The sequence below is a fragment of the Plectropomus leopardus genome, chromosome 12 (genome assembly GCF_026936395.1).
Source record: "Plectropomus leopardus strain MGB_pleo_1.0 chromosome 12, ASM2693639v1, whole genome shotgun sequence".
Classification (NCBI taxonomy): domain Eukaryota; kingdom Metazoa; phylum Chordata; class Actinopteri; order Perciformes; family Serranidae; genus Plectropomus; species Plectropomus leopardus.
The window spans coordinates 7,861,979-7,887,339 of record NC_142187.1 but is presented as its reverse complement, the minus strand read 5'-3'; the positions used below and the strand labels follow the sequence as shown (position 1 = coordinate 7,887,339).

At 41.4% G+C, this 25,361-nt stretch overlaps 1 protein-coding gene across 1 annotated transcript; it reads right to left on the bottom strand.

Moving 5' to 3' along the window:
* Nucleotides 1-5,688: 5,688 nt before the first annotated feature.
* lrrc24 (leucine rich repeat containing 24) lies at nt 5,689-23,546 on the bottom strand. The gene is made up of 5 exons (XM_042498309.2): nt 23,126-23,546; nt 10,890-11,081; nt 9,704-9,982; nt 9,186-9,354; nt 5,689-7,787 (listed from the first exon to the last, which is right to left on the bottom strand). The coding sequence occupies exons 2-5, from the start codon at nt 11,049-11,051 to the stop codon at nt 6,538-6,540; spliced, it is 1,860 nt and encodes a 619-aa protein (XP_042354243.2). The 5' UTR covers nt 11,052-11,081; nt 23,126-23,546; the 3' UTR covers nt 5,689-6,537.
* Nucleotides 23,547-25,361: the final 1,815 nt, after the last annotated feature.

The window sequence follows — 25,361 nt, the reverse complement described above, 5'->3', positions numbered from 1 at the left end:
ATCAAGTATTAGACTGTTTTCTCGGCGAAATATTGTCTACATCTACAGTTAAAAGACCAAACAGTATGGGCATTTGTTCTGATCTCAAAATCTCTCAGATTATTTAAGATTTGTTTTGTTTTTTACACCCCATCCCCCTCAAAAATAAAAAGTTAATGACATGGTTAGTGGTTAGGCAGCCTCTGTTGTTTTCGTTGAAATTACTGTCTAGTAATAGTCTGTCAACCTTTCAAGGATCCACCACACCTCCCGCCCTGTGTACACTGGGATATGAATGAATGAATGAATGAATGAATGAATGAATGAATGAATGAATGAATGAGCCTTTCTTCTACAGAAGTCGTGCAAACATCTATCGCTATTTACACAGCTGTGCAAATGAGATTGGATCATATGTAATTTAAATTATGGCATAGGACGAGTTGTCTGATTGTGGTTGTTCAAAATGCGTGTTAATGCAATATTTCTACACCCAAAACAAAGAGTGAAAATTCATCTGGTTAGTTACATTATAACACACGGTCCCATGTTCTTATGATATGGGCTAATTATGTGAAATTTTAAAGGTTCTGTATACAAAATTTGATCAGATATCTGCTCTTTACATTTTGCAATACTCCTCCTGTGATGTCAACAAATGCACTTGGGGTGATGGCGCCCCACCTGGTTATTTTTAGACAACAACCAACCAACGCCAGGATGTCACAAACGCACATGCTGGCATAGCTGGTTAGGTGTAGGCGTGGAAGAAGTAGGTTTTAACATCGCGTTCAACAGGAAGCGAAAATCTGACTCCCGCATTTGTTTTGGTTTGTACTCCTTACATTACATTGTCACAGACAGCGTTTTAACCTGAGGCCCTCCCTGCCATGTTTCATGTGCACACAACAGGCTCTATCTGGCCGAGTTCTAAAGAGAAACCGCCCTTGCGCATATCAAGCAGATGCAGCAGGTACAAACCAGCCAATCACCAACATATTATAACCTCACCTGAAGCTGTGCAGCAGTGTTCCATGCATAAAATAAAGGTGCCTTTTGGCGTTGCACTCTTACGTCTAAAGCTTTAACAAAGCAGCACTATTTTATGGGTTTGGAAAGACAAGGGGCTGGGTAGACCAGTTCCGCCACATATGCATGCTAGTGCATGTATGTATTTCAGTGGCTAGCTCATCGCCACCACTTTGCACTGCACATACGGCGGTTGCTGCTGATATTGGTAGAGCATCATTGAAAAATGTAACGCCCACCCTCCTTTCTTAATTTTGCATAGAGCCCCTGTATTTATTACAAACTATGCGTTATCAATAAAATATGCATCATATGACATACCTGGTTTTAATTAACGTTGATAAATCAGATTCCAGACCAACAAAATGAAAATCAGCTGGTTTAGTGATCATGAAGCATATAAATAATGTAATGTGCATACCTCCTGGCAACTGGGACTACAGAAAGAACCCCTTGGGATAGTACTAACATAGAATGTATAAATAATGGAAGTAGCTACTTGTGGATTGTCTGTTTTGAAAACCTTGAGATCAGCATTTTAGCCACCACCATCTTGGATTTTTGGACTCAGAGGTGACCATATTTGGAGGGGAGGGTGGAGCTGTGGAGGAGTGTTGGGTGGATCAAGCGGCTCTTAATTACTCTGAACTTTAAGCCTTCAGTTATGTAAAACTTCACCTTCTGTACAGTTGTCATGAGGGGGGAAATTAGCTATAGACACCAAAACTGTTTTTTTGTACCAGGCCGTAATGTTTATTTTGCTGAAAAGTTGGGCATTTTAACATGGAGGTCTGTGGGAATTGACTGGCCTCCAGAGCCAGCCTCAGGTGGTCATTCATGGAGCCACTGTTTTTGGTACTTCTTCATTGGCCTCATCACTGTTGAATTATGCCGATGTTGAAAATCTCTGATAACTGTGAAATGCAGAATAACATCTACTCATAATTAGTATCTCATTATTATCATATTAATCATAATATGTGTAAAAGACATAAGTAGCCATGAAATATTGAGACTGTTGGGACTATAAATAAACCAAATTGGTGTGTTGCATTGAATGAATGTATTAATAGATGTTTTTTCACTTTCTGCCAAACACTCCTTTCCACATGTGACCAATTACTGTGATGTTGGTGTTGTGAAGGACTCGGGTCCATTTGAGGAAAAAAATTGAAGAAATTCCCCTGCAAATATCAAGCACTCAAGTGCAGCGTGATTCATTGACATTTTTCTTTCTTTCTGTTTTTTTCTCAACATGACTCTGGCAGCCCTGCAGGCTTTCTATGGGGGCAAAAAGAGAACCGTATCTTAGATTTTCATATCTGTTGTTGAAAATCGGTTTGACAGGCCTATTGTTAGTTAAAAAAAAAAAAAGTTTTGACCTGAATTGATTTTCTAGCCTTCAATCATGTAACCCTTGACGAGAAATCACATGCTGTTCATTCATGCTCTGGATAAAAACCTACCATTCAAGCAAGACTATACATTAGTCAGGGACTGTAATCAAGCAGTGCCTAATATTGATGTAGGACCGGAATCAACAAACAATACGGTTGATTGCTGTTTCTACTCTACATTTGCTACACTTTCTGTGCAGGTGCACACAGGTTTTGAATCCTTTAGTTGCCCACTCTGATATATCTTTTATTATAATGAAACTGTGATTTGACTGACCCTCATGGTGCCTAACATTATTCATACATAACTCAACACAGCATCAAAGCTGATCATTGCAAAACAAAACTATGATGATGACATGTTAGTGACACCGGACATCAGGCAGAAATTTGTACAAACCCTATATGTTGGGAAAAGCCACTGTTAGAGGCCAGGTAGAAATACATCAATAATTCATTTCCACATATCTCATATTTGACCTCATACGAAAATTCATTCCCTCGTGTTGAACTGAGTTGGGAGTGAGATGAGAACAGATACTTGAAAGAAGGTGGATGGGTAAGAAAAAAGAAAAAAAAAGAACAGCATCAGTATGAGAACCATGAGGTCTCACTCTTCCCCGCTGCATCCCCACTCCACTCGTTTGATTGATGGATGGGATCACAGGTAACCTTCGCCATGAAAAAGGAAAGCAAATTCCAGTAGTAAAGATTGCATCCATTGTCTATGTTGTGTGGGTGCATTCCTTTTGTTTACGTGTTACTGAATTTGTGCTCTTTAATGAAAAGGAATTTGAACTCTTGACTGTCCTTGACTCTCCTTGAACGATTATAATATCCAAAACCCAAACTGCAACCACCCCACAAGCATATAAAACACATTCTGATTTTAAGGATGGCTCTAAAACGTGCTTTCCAGAATCTTGAATAATAAATTTTTATCCATAGACGCCCTTCTGCATCACAAATGGGTGAATAATCCACTTAAATATCCCACATACAGTGACCTATGTGCCATTACAGAGAGCTAGTGCTTTTTGGAAAAGGTAAGGCTTCTTAGTGGGGTGCTCTCATACGCCGCAATGCATTAAATCCTTGATTCCCAAACTACTGCTATCATTAGAATTATTTCTGCATAATTTTCTGGCTGTTAAATCAATTATAGAAGACTCTAATCAACAGCACATGCCTGCAGGTACACTGGTGGGGATCTTTGAAAATAATGCGGAGTGATTAGAGGAGGTGCGCGCTGTACAAAAATGAAACAACAGTTTAGTACACACAGCGTGTATTCTGGGATAGAGGGGTTGTACAGAAAATTGCAGACACACCTCAAAATGCCAATCAAGCTGTTGGTCTCGACAAAAAAACTGGACATGTTGAGCTTTTGCCATTTGTGTCCATGACAACCATTGTAAGTGAGGCTTTGTTGGACATGTAATGACACAGCCTGAAAACTGTATCACAGTAGGCACAAAGGAAACCCATTTGCTTCATGGGACAACTGCAAAGAGCATTTCACATTGCATTGTGTAAGAAAGGCCGCATAATACATCTTCAGCAGTGATAAGGAGCTGTTTGGACGGGCTCCGTCGGATCCGTTTTTTTTGTGTGTATGTTGTTTTCTGTGTTTGGGAAATGTTCTACTTTTGTCCCTGATATTAGCTCAGCTGTCTGCTGTGAGGCTACTGTTGTTAAATCTGCACATACAGTGTCATCTGTAATCCACTGTCGAGTTTTTATAGAAATGTCAGAGAAAAACCTCTCTGTGTGATTGGTCCATCCAGCTAAAGAGAAGAAGCTACAAAGAACATATAGAAGACATAATTTATTCCACAGGCAATTCCACAGAGCATTTGTTCTGTCAGTGCTGTTGCTATTAGGTTGTGTGTATGTTTTAATGTTTGAATAAAATGTCTGATGGGCAAAGACAATTTTTCCACCTTTATGGATAAGTTGTTATATAGTATTGTGTTCAAATCTGACTTGCCACTGTTACCATGTATTCTCATCCTAACTTGTCAAATACTGCCACTTTGTCTTTTGTATTTTGACCAATTTCCTTCTCTTTTGTTCTCCGCACAGATTGCTTTCTTGCCGCTCAAACGTGATTGGTCAGTACAACTTGGAGTGCGATAAACCAAAACACTTTCAATACCAGAATCTTGAACTATTGCCTACAGAATGTGCATTGCAGGAATCTGTGTGTGGAGATCACACGATTACCTATCAATATTCAAAGCAATATTTTCTGTCTTTCTGAAAGGTGAAAGGATCAATACTACTTTCATTTCTGAGTGTATTAAGAATGCATTTTCGAGTGAGTAAAAAGCTGAACCAGGCAGTGACAAGCTTAGATTGACATAAAGAGTGAAAGCAGGAGAATAATGCTAGCTTGGTTTTCAAAAACACTAATTCTTTATTAATTAACTTTTTGTTAAAATGAAAGTGTAAAATCAGCAACTTGTGGTCACTTGTGGAGGGAATTTAAGGTACGTCCTCACTATGTTTCTCTAACCACGGTAGCTTAACTTGCCTAAACCTAACCCTACATCAATTTACGTAGTCTACATAACTTTACATGATGTACTTAACTTTACCAGAAAAAACAACATTTGTGGGGCGCTAATTTTAAAGACCATACAAATGATGGATGTATGAGCATATGTTATTTGTGTACATATTAAACAAACGAGATATAGTATGATAATAAATCTGCTTTAGAGATGTTTGTAGGTGTATTTTTTAACCTTAACACGTTAACAAGTCTTTTACTCCATGCCACATACTTCCAGTGACTATGACAGGCAGCACTATTAATAAAATAAAATGTTTTGATGGTGAACATGACCTTCAGTTGTTTTTTCATGAAAAAAAACATGGCATTTAAAACAGTTACACCTATACACAATAAAGCAGCAGTCCTTTGACAAGAATATTGACATGTTTTTGAGGATCAGTATGGCTCTAGGTCCTGATATGAAGCACAGACCTTCCATTTCAAAACACTTTTCCAATAGCAGTTTTCATACTACAGTGCTTAGCCACAGAGGAAAAGAATTAAGAGTTTATGAACCATGGACCTCTCACGGACTGACCTCTAAAAAGTGACTGAATGCCACAGTCTATAAAAGCACAGCTTTCACACTCACCTGCTACATGTAATGGGTTGAAGGGAAGAATAAAAAGACAGTGAAATCCAATAAGCTTTTAACAGTACAGTATTAGCAGAACAGCTGTGATAGGGCGACCCGTTGATCTTGTAAGGAAAAGAAGCATTGGATCTTTCAAAATACATTTTATTATGTAGAAATATTCACATTGTAATGGTTGGTACAGACTGATGTTAATGTCATTAATTCCACAAATGACTAAATTCCAGACAATAGAAATGTTAATTTCTTGTTCTAGTTTTGCAACCAAAACAGTTGCAACAAAAACAGGACATGTTAACATCAAGAAATACACTGCAATGGTAAAAATGTAAAAACAAAAACAAAAAGACTGCTGCATTCATAATGAACCTCTTCAAACAAATCCACCTACCTACACCCACTCACACATATGGGTAATGACAATGTAGTTTCAGTATGAGGATCGGTTTAGGTCTAATTCTAACAGGATCTGCAACAGGGTCCACAGAACGACTGTACTTCACAGTGGTAATTAGCTTTATTATATTTTCACAAAACACTGACATAACACACCAAAAGAAAACAAGAAGTACAAAATATGACTCACTGTTTGAATCCACATTGTTAGTTGCCATTGTGTGCTGTAGCCTCTTTTGTCAGGATTTAGATGAACTGTCAAAGCAAATCATTTCAGATAAAGTTAGCCACTCATGATTATCCTTAAAGGGTTTTTTTTTTTTCAAGACAGAAAGGTATGGTCATTTTCCTAAATATCACCGTTCATCACTCTGACCCATCTTAATGTCGTGCAATCAATCAGACGAGGATCTCTGAGAGGCTGATAATGATCCAAAGCAACCAATTATTGATGCTCTCCCCTCTTTGAAGACCACATAATGATGTGATGCTTAAAACTATTGCACCAAGCTGATTTCCTTTAATGTCTTTCACTAAGTCCAACAACATATTGTTTAATGTTAGAACACAGTTAAAACCCCTTAGCAGTGGATCTCGTAAGCAACCTGTGATCCGAAGAGGAGACTCTGACTGAGGAAGAGTTCCTCTGGATCTGTTGTTAGGGGTCCCTCTCCTCCATCTGCTGGGTTTCTGTGAAGCCCCAATCCTCCCGATCTGGTCAAAGTCTGCACCATTTCATGGTCCAGGAGAGCCTCCTTCATACCCTTCTGCTGGACAAACCCAGTCATCATTGGATACCTGGATGAAGTGGAGCCCAGGACAGGCTTGGTTCTGTTTAGTACGTACATCTCGTGGCCATGGTCGTCACGGTACTCCTCCAGTTGCGCAAAGGTGGTGGGTCCGTCGGAGTAGTCGTTCACATAGAGGATGCTTTCTTCCTTGCTGGTACAGTAGGATCCGCCTTCTTCTTTGCGGTACTGCTGGTGACGAGTGTAGATCATAATCAAGAGGAGGACGGCAGTGAGTGCTAGCAAGGAGATGCCAATGGCGATGGCGGTCTGTGTAGCAGGGCCAAGAGCATAAAAGTCCATGCTGTCTTGTTCATAGAGCAGCTCCTGGCTAACATCCAGAACCTCTGGCTGATAGAAGGAGTTAGATGAAGAGGAAACAAAGGAGTGCATGTTCAAACGAGGCCAGAGCTGGGATGAATACGAAGACGAGGACATGTTGACAGCCAGATGAAAGGTAACTCTGGCTACACCACCAGGGTTCCAGGCTTCACACTCGTAGCGCCCGGCATGCGCTACAGTGACATTGCTGAGGAACAGCATGCCGCTGCCCATGTCTGGATCAAAGCTGTCCCTCTCACCGCCCTCCTCTGTCCCTCGCACAAGTCCCTGGATTCCTCCAACACCTCCAACCTTGATCCCTCCACTACTGGAGGGCAAGGCTGTCACCACTCCTCCAGCGCCAGGCCTGAAGAGCTCACCATTTGGTCCCAACTCTTGAACCAGACCTCGAGGGGATAACTGGGCCTTGCCATGGGAGGCTTTTTTCCAGGTCACCTGAGGCTGAGGGTATCCGGAAGCCTGGCACGAGACTCGGAGGCTCTCCCCGAGTCGCACAGTCAGATGGCTGGGCTCGAGCTGCACCACAGGGGGGATGCAGACCAGGCTGTTGGGAGCCACCTCCACCAGGCTGAGGTGGGAGAGGCGAGGCGGCTCAGAGCACATCAGTCGACGCTGTTCGGCAGAGCTCAACAGACGCTGTCCATCTTCGCTTATCCAGGTTCTCAGCCATCCCAGAGCACAATCACAGCGCCAAGGATTCTCTGGAGAGGCAGACAAGGGTGGCAGAGGTAAACCATGTGTATGGTTTTGTCAACTACTGTTTCCAAGGATGAGAATGAACCTTGAACCCAAAGGTGTAGTGCTATGTTCTTTAAATACAAGAGTGCACCTATAATAAGTGCCCATGTGTGCAAGCACTAAGTTGAGGCTCATTTTGAAGCATTCATCATATTGAGAATATTACATGGCAGTGAGCTAAACATTTCAACAATGATAGTAAGCAAGCTGGCATTAGTAGAAGCCAACCTAAGCTAGACTGACTAGTTTTATTGTTTTTAAAGTAATGTTACATCATCATGAACTTTTACCCTTTTCATCTTTATAAGTTAACAGCTAGTTATCTGTAGAGGAAGAAAAAACTATTTAATTTAGAATGACCCTCAAAGGTTTGTGGACTGCCGTTTTGAAGCATTTAGATCGGCATTTCAGCTGTCTCTAACTTGTTTTGTTTTTGAGCCAGAAGTGCAAATGAAATTTATTCTGTTTTGGAGCCAGCCTCAAGTGGGTGTTCAGTGAACTGCAGTTTTTGGCTTCTTTGACTTCTTATTTGTTTTGTTTTTCAGCCTCCGAGGTTGCACCTTGCATGTTACTCATTCCACAAGTTGCTGTTATGAATCAGTCAATGCATCGTAAATTTCAATATCACAGCTTTGACCATTCCATTTGTTTTTATTGGCTCCTTTGCATGACATATGCTTTAGTGATGACTGAATCTTAGACTGCTTAAAAAAGTGTAAATGTATTTCAGCGGGATTATGCTAACTGAGAATATGTTTTTTTCCCACTTGGAGGAAAAAAGTGGGGGGCCGAAGACAAATTTCCACCCTGGTGGACAATAAGGATATATTCTATTCTATACTGGTGCACTCCAGCAGCACTGCACCCATGAGCCAAAATTCGGGAATAAGTCCCTGAAATGAGAAGATCATGTGATAGGATTGAAGTGTTAGAGCTGCTTCTGAATTGGCCTTGAGGTGATATTGTTATAAACAATTGTATTTTGCTTCAGATAATTTAAATTTTGTTTGAGTTCTTTTGGCACCCATTGCAGGACTAATTGCCCTGGCTAGGCAGTCCAATTTCAGACAGTGTTCCTTCAATTTATTCTTTCAAATTGTGTCTTTGAGGGATTTTTTTCTCATTAAAGGTTTACGGTTGGATGGAAGCCTTTGATATGTAAAACATGTTTAAGGACACTTAATTTTCATTGACAGGAGCCTGCAGGTTGTGGCTACGGCAGCGCATTCTCGAGCAGTGTCAGTTCATGTGGAATATATGGAAGCACTTTCCAGGGCACGTTGAATTTAATTCAGTCTTGGAGGGTTTTGTCATATTACTGTGGGACATAATGTGCTGTACTCTGTCCTCGCTTTGCCTACCTGTGACACGGAGCACCTGCAGGCTCACGAGCGGTTTGAGGGACGAGGCTCCCAGGGTACGGAGGTGATTTCTGCTGAGATCCAGCAGCGCCAGAGATGACAAGCCAGACAGGGCTTGCTCTGCCAGCAGCTCTATGCTGTTTTCTTGCAGGTGGAGTTCCTGCAGACGCTGCAGATGAAAAAGACATAAAGCAGAGGAAAGAAAATGTTAAGGGAGGGCAAAACGAAATGTCAAATGTAAAGACAGGATGACTCAATCCCACCTGACTCAGTCTGTACTGTATAACTGTGTGCAAGGGATTAGTCTGACATGTTGTCATGAATTGGATTTACAGTTGCAGGCGCCATTATATATAATCCATAAAAAGGCATTCCATATTGGGATAGCTTAAATGCTAAGCTTTTTTCACTTAACCAAAAAAGGGATTAGCTTTAAGGTTTTTAAAAACAAAATGAGCATTAAACATTTCTGTCCAAAATCCATTTGTGCATTTATTCCTTCATCCTAACTCTCCAACCTGCAGTCCCCTGAAGGTGTGGTCTTGCACTCGAGTGATCTGGTTCCCAGCAAGGTACAGGATCCGGAGGTGCTCCAGACCCCGGAACATGTCCTGGGTGACCAGGTGGATGAGGTTGCCATTGAGTGCGAGCTCCAGCAGCTGCCCCTGGCTCAGAAAGGCGCCAGGCTCCAGGGCTGAGATGCTGTTATTCTGAAGGTAGAGGTAATGCAGGCTGCCAAGACGAGTTAGATCCTGAAGACGGATCTGCACTATAGCGTTGTCCTGGAGGAAGATGGTCTGCAGGGGAGACAGGGTAAATGAAATTAGGCGAGTGATCACAACCTTATTACATTAGAGACACGGAGGAGGAGATGTGATGTTTGAATCGATGTTTTGTTTTGTACAAGAAAGTGAGCGTGGCCTGTTGCTCTGCTGTGCTCGCTGAGTAGAAAAATGTATTAACCATGAGGAGAGATTGCATTAACAACGGGGCCACCGCTAGAGCTATCTGCACTTGCCGCACTGTGCAGAGCTTTGGATATATGTTAATGTAGGCAATACAAACAGTGTAGAATGAGCTCGTTGAGGATCGGGATGTGGATTGTTCGGCGTGTTTCCTATTTTGTGGTTCAGTTCTCACCAAACGCTGCAGAAATCACAGACAGTTGTTTGTCAGCAATCAGAAACTGTTTGAGTGATTGGAGCGAGATTGTGTGGCCTACCCACAATGCACAGCTGTGTGTTTGATTGCTAATGTGCATTTGTCGGTTTTCAAAGCGGCAAACACGGGGCCGTGAGGTGAAGTATGATGGACGAGATAGACCTGCTGATTGAGGTTAATGGAACAATTTATGCGGACATGCTTTGTATTAATATTCATGAGCTGCAGCAACGTTGGGGGGCCTGAACCCGAGAGGAAAAGACGGTGTAGTGTTAAACATGTTCTCAACAGATGATCAGAGGGCGTGCGAGAGTCACTTTCTGAGCAAGAATGAATAATTACACAGCCAACAGCACAGCCCCTCCCTCAGGCTTACATCAAAGGGGGTCACAGCGAATTGATTAACCACAATCATTTCAGGGTAATAAGGATGGATCAGAGAGGGAGTCAACTGACACAAAACCACTGGTGCAGGCAGGGGCAGAGAAGGGGGTCAGGCTGCAATGCACCGGCAGCTAGTGCTATGTCGATCGTCCGACTGACCTCGGTAACAGAGGAGACGCCCTGTGGGATTTCTTTGACCCCCAGAGATCCGCACTCTACCGTGAGGCTGTAGCAGCGACAGCCGGAGGGGCATCCCACAGACAGTCGAGGGACGAGGGCCCCTATGATGAGGACAAGCCTGGAGAACCGCAAGAGCACCATGGCGGTTTTTTAGACCTTCAGAGGCAAAACCTGGAGAGAGAAAGCAATCAGTTATATCAACAAACTGTTTTCCTCCGCGGTAATGTGTTTCCCCCACAAAGGAAAGATTGACAGTGGCTGCAGATTTGTTGCATATGCAGATGGCTGTGAAATGGCAGGGGAAACATAAGAGTATCTCCTTATCCACGTCTGTTTTCCTTTCAACTGTGTCTATTCAGTGGAATTGCAGCAGCTTCTATTATGGGCTTCAATTAATTAAAGATGTGATAAAAGATGTGCAGGTTGCCTCAAGGACCTCTCTCTTGTCTTTTTAATGCATGCGCAAACACACTCCCTCTATTTCTGTCTCTCTCTTTGTCATACGAAGACACACACACACGTAAATGTGCAGCAAAGATGCTCTGCTCTGACCCCTATAATCTCAGAAAGCATATTTACTTTCTCAAAGCAAACCTCAAGTGGCAAGCAGCTCTAATCATCTGATCAAAAACATCAGCGTCGGCTGCTCGCTTGCACCTTACAGCAATATCTTTCTTTGATATAAACCCATCACCGAGCAACTCATCCGTACACTTTTTTTTATTTCTATACAGGCTGGGAGGGATTTATTGTTCCGCTCTGCAGTTCACGTTTGGACATCCAATATCATGCAACCCCAGCAGCGTTCACAATCGGCAGAAGATCGCATGAAGATACAGAAAGGCCTGGAGATAAAATACATGTTAAAATGTCACACTGATCCCCGTCACTCTGCTCTGGTGACAGCAGGTAGATTTATTGTACTTTGTCGCCCTGTTCCACAGAATCTTCATCCAGTGGAGAAGTGCACACATCTCATTGATCCAAGCTAAAATCTCACATTGTTATAAAACATTCATGTGCACCCGGGCCGTGTTTCCATATCCCATTAAGCCTGTCTGACTTGTGAAATCTCCAGTTTGCTTAAGACTGCAGAATCGCCCAGACAGATAATTGATAGCATTTACATCTCGCTCTCGGAGATCATCTAGTTTATTAATTACTAGAATGCACACAGATCTCATTACTGATGAGTGATGAAAGGGTCCTGTGCCTGAAATACACTGTGACTGATAAATATTCAGTTTGCACGCTGTTTGAACTGTCAGATTGATATCAAGCGCGTCTCATTTGTACTGTTATAATCCAGACCAGTAATTTACCGCCTAAGTGCAAAAGCACTAGGATCACTTTTTCGCCGGCTGAGAAGTCATTCTCATCGCAGCCACTCTGCATTATTAAGCCAATGAGCAATGAGCTGGATTTTAATATTGCATGTTTGATTTAGAGCGCATTTACGAGGATAGCCAACTAGATTAATGCAATGTGACCTACATAAGCTGTTCAATCGTCTTCTCTCTGCAAAAAACACAGAGACACTTATTAACAAAAAGCAAGCCATTTCCTCTCTAGAGCTCTCCAAACAAGCGTGGAGCAAAAATTATGTACTTCTATTGTCAGGGAGAGAAAGCACAAAAATTGAATTTTGAATAAGGCCTTGGTCTGTCATTGAGCTTTTTGTTACTTCTCACGATGAGATGACTTTTAAATAGCTTTGACTTGTTTGAAAAGTGTCAGACAGGAGGCAGAGAGGAAGACACTCGCCCGCCCTTGGCTAAGAATACACATGGAACAGGATGCTTATATTGTTGTAGAATATGAGGCCAACATCAATGCAAATGACACCCTGCCTGGTAGAGAAAATAGCTTGTGCATTTCGCCGCTCATTTCAGTTTTACTCCGTCTTTAAAAAGCCGGAGCAGCAATAGCATTCAGTGTTAGTGCGAGCCTGATGAGATGTAGAGACGAGAATCACCTATGGAGCTATTGGGGTCTGCAAACAGAAACAAAAATAAAACATTCAGGGAGAGGTTTCTTTAAATAATGCTGCTGACTTGTCTTACAGTACACGCTCCCACTATTCCAGATTTTGCCCTCACCACGCTCATCTTTTGTCATGCTGATGTGGGATTTCAGTGGTAAGAGGTCAATTTGTTCATTTCAGTCTCAGTAATCCTCTGCGGAACATGCGTAATCTGCACAATCAGATGCTTGTTAGCTAAGCCGCTCTCAGCACTGTTGACGTTTTCATAGAGGGGGGCTGCTTTGTTCGCCGTTAAAAAACGAGGTCAGCAATACATCTCTATCGACTGGGTTGGAAATGTGTAAATAGGATGATTAGAGCATAATGTTGTGTACATGGATTTAAAAGGGAGAACAGCTGGAGAGAACCTGCCAGGGCAGATGTCAGTCAACAAATGCCAAAAAAGAAATCCATTAAACTGCATGTCACACAAAGCCTGTTCAGCATTCAGTATCTCGCTCTGAGCATGCATCGACACACTGAGGCTCTGCAAACATGATTGTGCACTGGAGTTCGCAGCAACTTGGAAGTTTGTTTGTTTCTGAAATTAGAATTGTGTCTTTATTCTTAACATAGCGCTTTGTTTTCACGCTCCAGACAAATCACCTTCTGCTGAACAATCAGCAGTGTGGCTGGACGAACATTAAAGGGATAGTTCTGATTTTTTTAAGTGGCTTTGTATTGATTACTTGTCTGTAGTAAGTCTATTACCTAATAATAATAATAATACACTTTATTTGCGTAGCCGCTTTTACACAAGAAATGCATTCCAATGTGCTTTACAAGAAAGACATTATATGACCAAGTGCTTCACATCAAGACATGGAAGACATAAAGACATAGTAAGACATGCATGTAAAAATAAAATTGGAATAATATCATATACTACACTATATGGCAGTCAGCATGGTCCCAGTTTGGAGAAGCAAGCTGGAGTACTGCCAAGGAAGCTAATTAATGTACTGCTGTGGATGGGAGTCAGCAACAAAAAAGTATTTTGGCCACCTACAAAAAAGTCCCACCTAAAAAAATCAATATCAGTTTACGTGGATGCTATATTGAGGGTATTTTCACTATTTTACCGTAATCTCAGGCAGCCCATTATGACAGGGAAGCCATTAATGGCTTCATTCCACCATCTATGCTCTTTATCAAAGCCACCAGACTCCATTAAGAAAAACTGGAATTTTAGCTCCCTGAACACAGGAGCTGTTGGTTAACTGTTGCCCCTATCAGTTAGTTCTGCTGTTGTGTGACTCTGGTGAATCCAAAATAACCCCTTTAAATGCAACACAATAACACAAGCAACATAACCCGTTGAGGCAAAGGTAGAGCCAGCCAGCTCATTCCAAACTCATCTGCATTACATGTGCACAGTTAGTGTCACTTGAGAACGCAATCAGACGGAATCTGCTGCATGCACGTGATACGCAGCAGGACAGCTTCAGGTTAAAACACTACCAGTAACTGCATTATATAAGGCGCACAGGGGCACCTATTTGGTGGGTGAGAGGGGTGGTGGATGGGTCCTGCAAACAACAGACTTTCATGCCAAAGTACAGTGTTGCTTCTTCCCCTAATCCTCACTGTCTGTGCCCTTGTTGCCTAATTCTAATCATCCTACCCATCCGTGCCAGCATGTGCATGCGGTACATTCTGGTATGTGCTCGTGTTGTCTAAACATAATCCCACCATGTGCATTTGTTGATGTCATGGAAGCAGCATCCCAGAATGTAAACAGCAGACACAGAGGGATACCTAAAATGTAATATGTAGATGCAGAAATCCACTGTAGAGCAGGTGACAAGTTGGGAGGAGAATGTGTTGGTAGAGCAGCAGCTCCTGTGTTCAGTGAACTAAAATCACTGCCTTTTTTACTGCCTGGCTTTAGAGAAAGCGATATAAATGCGTCATTTTCCTGTCAGAAACCACTTTCTGACATCTAGGTAAAGCTGTGAAAATACTCTCCGTACACTTTGACTGATATTGATTTTTTTTTAAGTGGTAATTTTTTTAGGTGGCTAAAATATGTTTTATGGTCAGCCCGATGCACAGCAATAGATTGTTTAGCTACCTGTTCTGAACACCATCTGCTGTGTGTAATACACTGACTATGAATAAGCACCTCATACAACCCCTCTTCATAATATCTGAACTATCCCTTTAATGCTACTTTATGCTTCCACTCAACTGCATTTAAGAGTGGAATTGTGACCCTTTTTTTTCCACTGCATTTCGTTAATGGCTACCTGTCACATTAACATTTTACATATAAAACACTTGGAGCCTGCTTCACTACATTGGAGGCATGCTGACTGACATCTGCTGTATGTAATATACTGTCCATGCATAAGTTCCCCATACAACACCACTTCAAAAAATCTGAACTATCCCTTTAACAGAGTAGAAAATTCACAGCATTGCACTGTTATGTTTTTTTTTTTTCCAAAAAGGGTGGGTGTTGATGTGTCAGAGGTGCAGCAGACAGTCAGGAGTGCTGGAGGCAGAAGCAAAGTTCACATCCCTGCGCTGCCACCGGTGCAGGTTGGCCTCATCCGTTGTTATGGTAACTCTTGTGATGAGAGAAGGTCTGCTCGCAGGGCCTGAAGGCCAGGCACAGTTCCTGCGAGCCGGTGTTAGGCAAACAACTCAACAGAAATAGAAGCTGTCATTTCCCGAGGAAAATTGCTCACAGGAACTTGAGCTATGTGATGACCCCGAGCTAAATCGTAAATTCTCTTTTAGCCCAACTCTCTCTTTCTCTCGCTTGAACTTTCTTCCTCTACCTTTTTTCCTTCATGGTTTCTCTGAAAGCCTCCATGATTTCCCTTCCCCCACCTTCCTTCGTCTCTGACCTCTTTCTTTTCTCATCTCTCGTCCTTCTGCGCTGACTGACAGGTGCTAAATCATTTGTCTCAGAGCATCCTTTTGTCCACAAATAGACTGAGGCCAAGGCACGGGGAGAACACTGTGGCACTAACCCAAGAGTAACACACTGACTTTGAGCGATAGTCTCACACAAAAACACACAAACACACAAGCTCATAAACATGCAGAGCATGCCTACAAAGTAACACTTGTACACTAGCCACCAACATTCAGGGACACACACTCTGACTGGCAGACATAGTTATGTACTCGCACAACCGGCAGCAGCCATCATCATTTACAGACACAGACAGATACAAACACACACACACACACACACATTTTGGTGTCAGTGGTAAAGGAAGCTCTGCTCAGTTAATAAGCCTGCATTGATTTCTTTATTTTGCTGCTACTACTCTGTCCAGCTGGGCTCCGCAGACATTGATTTTCACCATGAAAGCAGATGTTGTGTGTGTGTGTGTGTGTGTGTGTGTGTGTGTGTGTGCGTGTGTGTGTGTGTGTGTGTGTTTGTCTTGGGGTTGCATTTGTGAATATCTGCGTTAAGGAGAAACAAAGTAAATGAGTGAATGTTTATCGCTGAAATGCTTGTGTGTTTTGTGGCACACTGTCAGGCTACCACAAGCAGAATCATCCTCTGAGCAGCATCGGCGGCACTCGCGTCTTCTCCCAGCGGAGCATTTAGTCTAAAAACTCCTCACTCCATCTCCCTGTACTTAAAGAAACTAGATAGATCTTTGCTTTATAAGAGTTCACATGATAAACTGCAGTGACAGGTTAGTCCAAGATGTCGAGACTGTTGTTGGGAGTTAAGCGGGCCAGCAGAAAAGCTCAAAGGTTATTGATAAAAATTGCACAGAGGCTCAAAGCAACCCAGAAAGCCAGATTTTGTCTGAAGCAAAAGGATGCTTTATAGGCTGCAGCTCTAGTCACACTATTTGCTCGATGCACAGTGAAAAGCAATGTTTCAGACTAATGAATATATCGCTGTAATCGTATAAGAATGAACATATTTTTGCGTTGAATTTCCTCGCGGTTTGATTTGATTTGCAACCGATAATTGAGAAGTAAAAGCACAATGGCAACTGTATGACTGCATAATCAATATCCATTTTCCACACAAGATTTACTTTTATGCACTCACTGTCCAGGAAGGGTGATTGTAATGTCACATCATCATCGCTCAAAGCTTAAAGAGAGATCGTAAACCTCTTCTAGGCCTGTGACTTTCTCTTTTTGTTATTCTGGGCTTTCTTCTCCTCTGAAATCCACTGCTTTATCTGCATGACTAAACAGAGGAAATGCTGCAAACGCTGTGTAAAAAAAATGTATGACTTCAAAACAACTAAAATATTATGCACAGATGTATTGATTTTCGAGGAGGAATATGTTTGTAGAGATGAAAAGGATATAATGCAAAATAGGGCACCCCTTGTGAAAGACAACACAATTTATGCAGCCAGACTTTTCACTATATGCCTCAATACAATGATTAACAAAGAAGCACATGCACAAACACATGGTGAAAGTCTCTTTTACAGCCATCTACACAATCATCACTTTCATAGTTTGAGGCTATCATAGATTGTTTATAATTTAGAAGAGATTACTTTTAAATAAGAAACCCATTATAAATTCTTTATGAACTGTAACTAATGGCTTTATTAATGGTTAATACATAATTTACTTGAGCTTTATAGATCAGTTTCAAGCTGTTATTAAGCACAGCTTTTGGGTTATGAAAAATCCCTTTGACTGGACAGCAGGAAGTTTATCCTCTGGAAAAAGTGCTGCAAAAGACCAAAATCCATTTATTAGCATCTTATTAATCTTGTATTAATGACTTGTTAATTATATGAATGCATCAGTAAGAAATCAAAGGGATAAATAAACACAGTCCAAAAGGAGTTTTTGCAACCTGGCAATCCAGAAGTTGTCTTTATTAAAGACTGTGCCACCTCTTGATCCACAGCACCTCCCTGCCCCTGACACACACACAAAGTATTCATTTGGTGAGAGATTATTGACAGGGGGCTCAGTTGGTGATGAAAGCAGGGTCCTGCTACCAGGATTAGTCAATAGCATAATTCAATTGCAAAAGCCAGGTTTCAGCCTTTAGAGCACAGTCACTATGCATGTTTATACATAATATGTGGAATTTTAATACTTCGCTCTCAGATGTCAAGAGTTGGACCTGAATCAATCAACAACACTACTTAATACCCATGTATATTGATATTTTCAACTGAAAAAGAGTGCTTGATTTACATTTTAATGAATTGCCAGTAAATTAAGCAGGATTAGTAAAACATTAACCATTCTTAAAGCCATGAGTTGGAATTTATAAAACCTTTCAAACGAGAGCCGCAAAAAAACAATAACAAACAAACACAAAAAGTCGAAGGTCAGCTGTTTGTCAATGTTGTGCTGTCAACCCGGAGCCTCCATTGACATAGTCTCTTAACCCCCCCAAAGACACTTGTTATGCGTTACTATAACACACATCTTGTACTATTATCCTTGCACATTGCAGATTTGCTTTACTGTGAACTTTTGCACATCACCTGCTAAATATTTCTGCACATCCTTTACAAAACTGCACAGCTCTCTTACTCTGAAACATCTACATTCTTCGTATGTCTTATGTTTTGGTACTTTGCATTTACAGTACATTGCGGGTACTTTGCCTTACTTTTTATTTCTCTTGATACGTTTACTGTTTGTTTAATGCATGCATCAACAACCAAAGCAATTTTTTGTGAGCAAAAACCAACTTGGCAATAAATCCTTCAATTCAATGAGTATATGTCACCCTACTCGCTGTGGTGTATCCCACACCGTTGGCCCTCATCAGTCCTAGTCGGCTTTTTTTTAATCTTATCTTGCAATGCCAATTCAACATGCTGAATCGGCATCGCAACCTGTCGGTGCACAACATACGTTAGGAAAGTAGATAAACATCAAGAGGGAGTGAGATGGAAACATTCTTGTCATATAAGGTATGTTTCCTGATGGTTTGTGTCATTATTCATTGGCGCATGGTATGCTTTGTTCTTTCAACACTGACTTGTGGACCTTGTCCACCTTATGGGCTAGAATTGATTCACTGTATGGAAGGTGGTATCAGTGACAGCTCCAGATTGTGCGCAAGGCATTTAACAGTGGACTGCTTCAGCAACTACATTGAGCATATAATGAGCTTCATCTCTCTTTCCCTGACGGATACTGCTAACCTGACTGTGTTTGTTTTGACACAATGATCAAATCATATTTCTCTCAAAATATATGCAGTCTTCCTGTGCTGTCTCACTTCAATACTTAAGCTACACACTTTTTAAATGCCATTTTTTCTGGACTTTAAAGTCATCTTGTTTTTCTACTAGAAAAGCAGTACAAGTAAATGCAACATCAAGGTCTGTGTTTGTGTGTCTTTGTCAGTCATTGTATTCAGGCAACCTGAATACACGACGCCGACAGCTGCAGCAAATTATGTCACCCTTTCAGTGTTTCCAGCTCTTCACATTTCAAATGAATCTGTGTCAACGCCACCTGTCTGACACTTAACTCCTGTTCATTCTTCTGATTTCTCGTGCCCCCTCCTTTTCAAATGTCAGTTTTCTGTAGTCTCTCTCTGTCTCTCTCACACATGCACACTGTCCATTCTAATTGTAGAGGTTGGTTGATGCAATCGATCAGAGCTATTTCACTCACAGTAGCTTCATCTGAGGGGCTGTAGAATTTATGAGGATAATGTCGGAGCAGAATGCATGGTTTGATTTTTATATTTCTGTTGCTCCAATTTTCATCAATCTTTTTGCACATATTTTATATTGTATATCAGTGATAGTCAACTGCTATGGGCCAGATCTGGCTCACGAAAGCATGCCAGGGCAGGTGGCCCCCTAGGCATTTTCTAATTCACAATAAAAATAAAGTGATTCACACTGGAAGTTGTTTTTGTAGTTTGAGTATATATGAGGTGCCAGAGTGCATGAAATGGCATTAAAAAAGAGTTTGTTGTTAAAAATGGTGCCAGTGGAGGATCACCCACCTCCCCCGACAGAGGTCCTAGCTAAGCCCATAATGTCCTAAAATCCTAGAAATATCCTAAATCCTAGCAATGTCCTAAAATCCCAGAAAAGTCCTGAAATGTCCAAAAAATCAGAGAAATTTCCTAAAATCCTGGAAACATTCTAAAATCCTTGAAACTTCTAAAATCCTAGAAAGATTCTAAAATCCTTGAAACACCCTAAAATCCGAGAGATGTCCTGAAATCCTTGACAAATCTTAAAATCCTAGACATGTCCTAAAATGAAGAAGTGTATGGGGCTGTGGCGACTGGCCCCTGGCCTGCTGTCTTTTTGCAAAAGTGGCCCCCAAGCAAAGCAAGTAGAGTAACCCTGCTGTGTATTTATGCCAGTGACTGGGTGACGGTGCCGTAATGAAGGAAGCAAAAGTCAAATCACATTTAGCTGTCACTCAGTAGTTTTGGTTACACATTGTAATGGATGGATGAGATTCGACAGGTTGGGAGATGGATGGCAGCCAGTCACATCTTCCAGAAACAGAGTGACCCCTTCCATTTTAATAGCACCCCCTATTGTGATAAAAAAAAAAGTGTTCACATGAATGAATTTGTTGTTTTCTTTTAAGCTGTTGCAATATTGTGTTTCCCCTCGCTGTTCCACATGGCTGAATCTAAATTATAAATATGACTCCCTTTTATGGCAGTTCAGTAGAAAGTGCAGGTATTACTCAAGCAGCAATAAAAGTGTGTGGGACAGTTTGTGTGGTGTGTTCAAGAATGAAATGCTTTGCAATGCTTCAATAACGATTGCTTATCATCCCACTATATTGCATTTCAGTAATACTGGGTGTGCAGTGGTGTCTGCAGCGGGAGTCATTGAATCCTCATAAATTATGTTTCTTTGTTGCCATGGAAGTGACAGCGTCTGCTCACTGTGAGTGATGGATGTCCGATGTATGTCAAATAACAATCTGGCTTGTAGCCTATATTGTGGCTATCTGAAAAGTCTGTCAGGAAATAATGAAACCGTAAAAGTAATCATGTTTTTTTCCTCATGCATTTCTTATTTCAGCTGATCTTTGCCATCTCACCGTATTGCTCTCAGAATTGGTTCGTGCTATAGAATTATAGCCAAGAGAGATTTCAGTCATCATTGTCTGGCAGACAGTAGCCAATGAAAAATTAAACATCTCTGCAGGCATAAGGAGTCAACTTGTCCGCACGGATCAGACACCCCACCCTCCGAGTTAAACAAACGAGGTCCTATCTAGGGGCCCACTGTTTGGCTCCACACTTCTTCATGTGCGGAATAGCAATTAACCAGAGGGACGTGCATTAAAAGTCAGACATAAAGGGAGAAACTGAAGTCAGAATTAGAAAACATGACGGTCTTCCCAGTGTGACCTAATCACACTCTATTCCTCCTGGCATCTCCCATAGTGTCAATGTAATATTCCTGCCAGATTCCTAGAGGGTGTGTGCTTTGCTGTGCTCAGCAGTGATCTTATTATGCTTCATTTTTCCCCATCACAACAGTATCACTTTAATATTCCCGTGTGATTTGAATACACAGTGGCTCTGCGGTGAAAATTGCTATAGTTTGTCTGTAAATTGTATTCTGAGATTAAAACTGCTGCTTTAGTGCTTTAGTACTGCGGCATGATGGGCAAAAACTGTGGACAACCTTATAATGGATAAGTGCTGTGACACATTGGTTATGACTTTTTTTTAAAGCTTTTGATTTGTGTTTATAAGAGAAGCAGCAAGACCAATTAACAACAACACATCAGCATGGTTAGTTAGTTCTTATTATGGGATAGTAGATTGAGACTGAGTTCATTAGATACACCTCGCCAAAAAAACAATGCAGACTAGAACAACAGCCCTGCAAAGAATCCAACATTCAAGACTGTTAGGGACTGTACTTTATTTATCAGAGTCGTGGAGTGGCTGAAGTGTAACTTTTGTTTTTTCTTATATCATGACCCTCCCCACAGCTACAAATATTTTTCCTTGAGCTTTTCTGAGTGACTGGAAGAAAATAGAAAATGCATGACCCTTCCTCCACCATAAATAAACATTTCACAGTTTCTGGCTGTAAGAAATTGAGTGATTTTTTTTTGTGTGATTTATTTTGTCTTTTAAACCTTCTTGCAAGTTTGGGAGTTTGAGGGTATTTAAACTAAATACAAAATACAACATTTTAATGTCTCATCTCCTGCCCTAAGCTAAATCAAAAAATCGTAACTCCCTCCCCAGGGTTTAAAATATATTTGAAGTGCCTCCACATTTTACCCCCCCATAAATATCCAACACTCCCTTATAATGTTCCGTTTTTGTTCATTTAGACCAACTTGATGCTGCAGTTTGTGGTGCTGTTGAATCATATACTACAGGTTTATAAAAATGTACTCTACTTTATTAAGGCCATGTTTACAGTCTAATGCAATCCAATACAGCTATTCGGCAACAAAAGTCTACTTTTATGATACCTACAATGCTCCATTAAAGTCTCAAAGCTGTTAATCTAATTATATGTTTAACACACTGAGGTCTCTATTATTGATGGTGTTGTACTGGACTGTATTTTACTCATATATTATATTAATATATGCAGTCAAGTACAATATAAATGTATGATCTTAGTAATAATCATATAATCCAATTTACATATATACAGTAATGACATTAAAAATTGCACATTATGGTAATGATAGATGTTATGGCAGAGCTGTTGTATTGGATTGCATGTACTAGACTGTTAATTATGAGCATGGCATAATAACATTAAGTAGATATGCTTCTGTCTGCAGCAGTGAGCCTTAATTTCGGAGTCTGTAGTTTCTTCTGCTTTTTCTATTGTTTTGCTTTATACTGAGAGTTACGCACCCCATTCATATCAGTAGTGTGACCAATACTGGCCACTGACCTATATCAAATATTTATTTACCATTAACATGAAATAATGAGGGCATGATTGATCCGGTGTTATCAGGTCTACCTAAGTGCCAATGTAATGCTGTGCTGTTGAATTTCATTTTAAGTTATCTCAGTATAATATAATCCTGGATATAAAACACATCTGAATTCAGAGATTTTGTTCCACTCCCGCGCTAAAATCTCCCAAAGAGCAAATACAAAAACAGCCTTCAGGTGCTCTTATTTGATCAAATTGGAGTCCATCATACTAAATGATACTCCTGACAAACAACATTTGAGAAGCTCTACTATCCCATGCGCGCGCGGTCCCCTTTTCCCCAACACACAACTGCGACCTACCGTCTCCCTGCGTGCGTGCACTTGATCTTGGCAGCTCCACTTGCTCGAGCGGCAAGAAAGAAAAAAAATAAAAGAATTTAAAAAAAAAAAAGATGAATCCCACTTAAAATCACTGCAGAAAAATCAGCCCCAGCATTGTTTTGCCTCCCTCCTCTCCGCTTTCTTTCGACTCGCTCCTGACTGGGCAGCGGTTTAGAGTCCACACAGGCTGAGCTCCTCGTCCATTGTAATTGGATGCTGAGAGGAAACTGCTCGCTTCTGCCAACGCCGGACGTCAGCGCTGATGGTGGTCGATTTAGACTCTTATCTCCCTCCTCTGATATTGTTATGCGGCTTTGATTCGTTTTCCCTTTTTTCCCCTCAACGCGGATGTTATCTCCCAGTAGTGACCCACTCCTCTAATTATCCCTGCTTGACTTGACTCCCTCCCCCTTTCTCTTCCTCTCTCTCTCTCTGTCTCTGTGTCTCTGCGTGCAGGAGTGAGAGAGAAAAAAGAGGGATAGAGAGAGAGAGAGAGAGGGGGGGGGGGGTTATTCTCCATTCACTTTCAAAACATAATTTGGGTGGTCTCGCCCCCGCCTTGTACCGATTGTTGTAACTTTGGGTGTAATTTCCGCCGCTGATAAACAGAAACGGCACATTCACAGAGCGGCAGAGTGATTTCAGCACCACGGACAGCGGCCTTGTCTTTTATTATGAAAGGTTACGGCCGTTTAGATTTGATCCTCCACGCGCTGCCACCGACACACGGACGCTCGTGCTTAGATTTCCTGCATTGGCAATGGCAGCAGGCACAAGTGAGTGGAGGAAAAAAAAGAAAGGACTGAGTTGAAAAAGTGCCATTCTGTCTGGGCAGGCAAGGGCAAGTGTATTCAGGCTGAACCGCGGCTCTTCGATATCCTGCAAAAGCATATTGCTCAGTCAGAGCGGGCGGCTGAGTTCATTACTGGCTGTGAGGGAGGGGAGGAACATGAGCTGAAGTTACAATCTGTTTTTGGAGCACTTTTAGCGGCTCTGCTAGTGATTGTTCAGCATGTGTAACATCGAAATGTTCCCTTGAATGGAGTTTTTAGGTCATCAAGGCTCAATTCCCTATGCCAACCAAGGGTTTAGGAACCCTTAGGGATCCTTGAGGGAGTTCCAGGTCCAGGGGGTCCCCAGAAGCATGGGGAAAAATGAGAAATAGTTTATTTCCACCATTTAATCCACTATAGAAGTGAGTCCAATGTGAGTTAAGAGTCAGTATTCTGAACATATGGCTTGTCGTGGTTATCTCCCCAACTGTATGACTTCTGGTCAAGTGGAAACCTCAGAGGCTGAAAAAGGAAGCCAATGCACAGAGCCAAAAACTGCAGTTCATTGAATAGCTACTTGAGGCTGGCTCCAAAAGTGAGTAAATCCCCATAGACCTCCTTCTTAAAATGCCCAACTTTAAAGCATAAACAAACATGTTTACAGCCTGGTACAAAAGAAAGGAAATGGTTTTTGGTCTCTATAGTTAACTTAAAAATTCATAACCACTGTACAGTGGTGATTTTTTTGATCACTCATCTGTGCCTGCTTCATTAAGACCCAAATTGACCCACATTTAAGGGCAGGCTGGGCTGATGGGCAGTCTTTAAGGCATCACCACAGTCTTTGAGTCAGATCCATCCCTCGTTTCTCCACAGCTCCAACCTCTTGTCGAAATATGTTTACCTCTGACTCCAAAAAGCCAAGATGGCGATGACCAAAAAGCCAAATTTGAGACTTCAAAATGGCAGTCCCTAAACCAGTGAGTGATGTCACAGTATAATCTTTGTTTCTGGTCTTAATCATATCTAACAACCCAAATCTTTTTCTGATGGAGATCCCTGAACCAAATTTTTATCTAATGGTGCTCCCTGACCTAATGTGTATCAATTCAGGGGCCCTCAACACAAAAATTATCGAGAACCATCTGGAGCATAGCCTGATGTGCAACACCCAGAAAAGCTCTAAGTACAATCAACAATCAGCCTTTACTCACCCCATAGTCCTATCAGATGAACTCAGGTAGCTACCCACCCATCTTGTTCAAAAAATGATTACATGAAGCAATGTTTCTGAAAAACTGTACAAATGCTTTGGCTGGTTGGGTCAAGTTTGTTTTATAACTACCATTTAGATTAGTAAAAGCTAGACCTTTGAAATCAGGGAATAATCATTGTTTCTGTCCAAAACTTCTGTGAACATTTTAGCAACGTCACTAAATCAG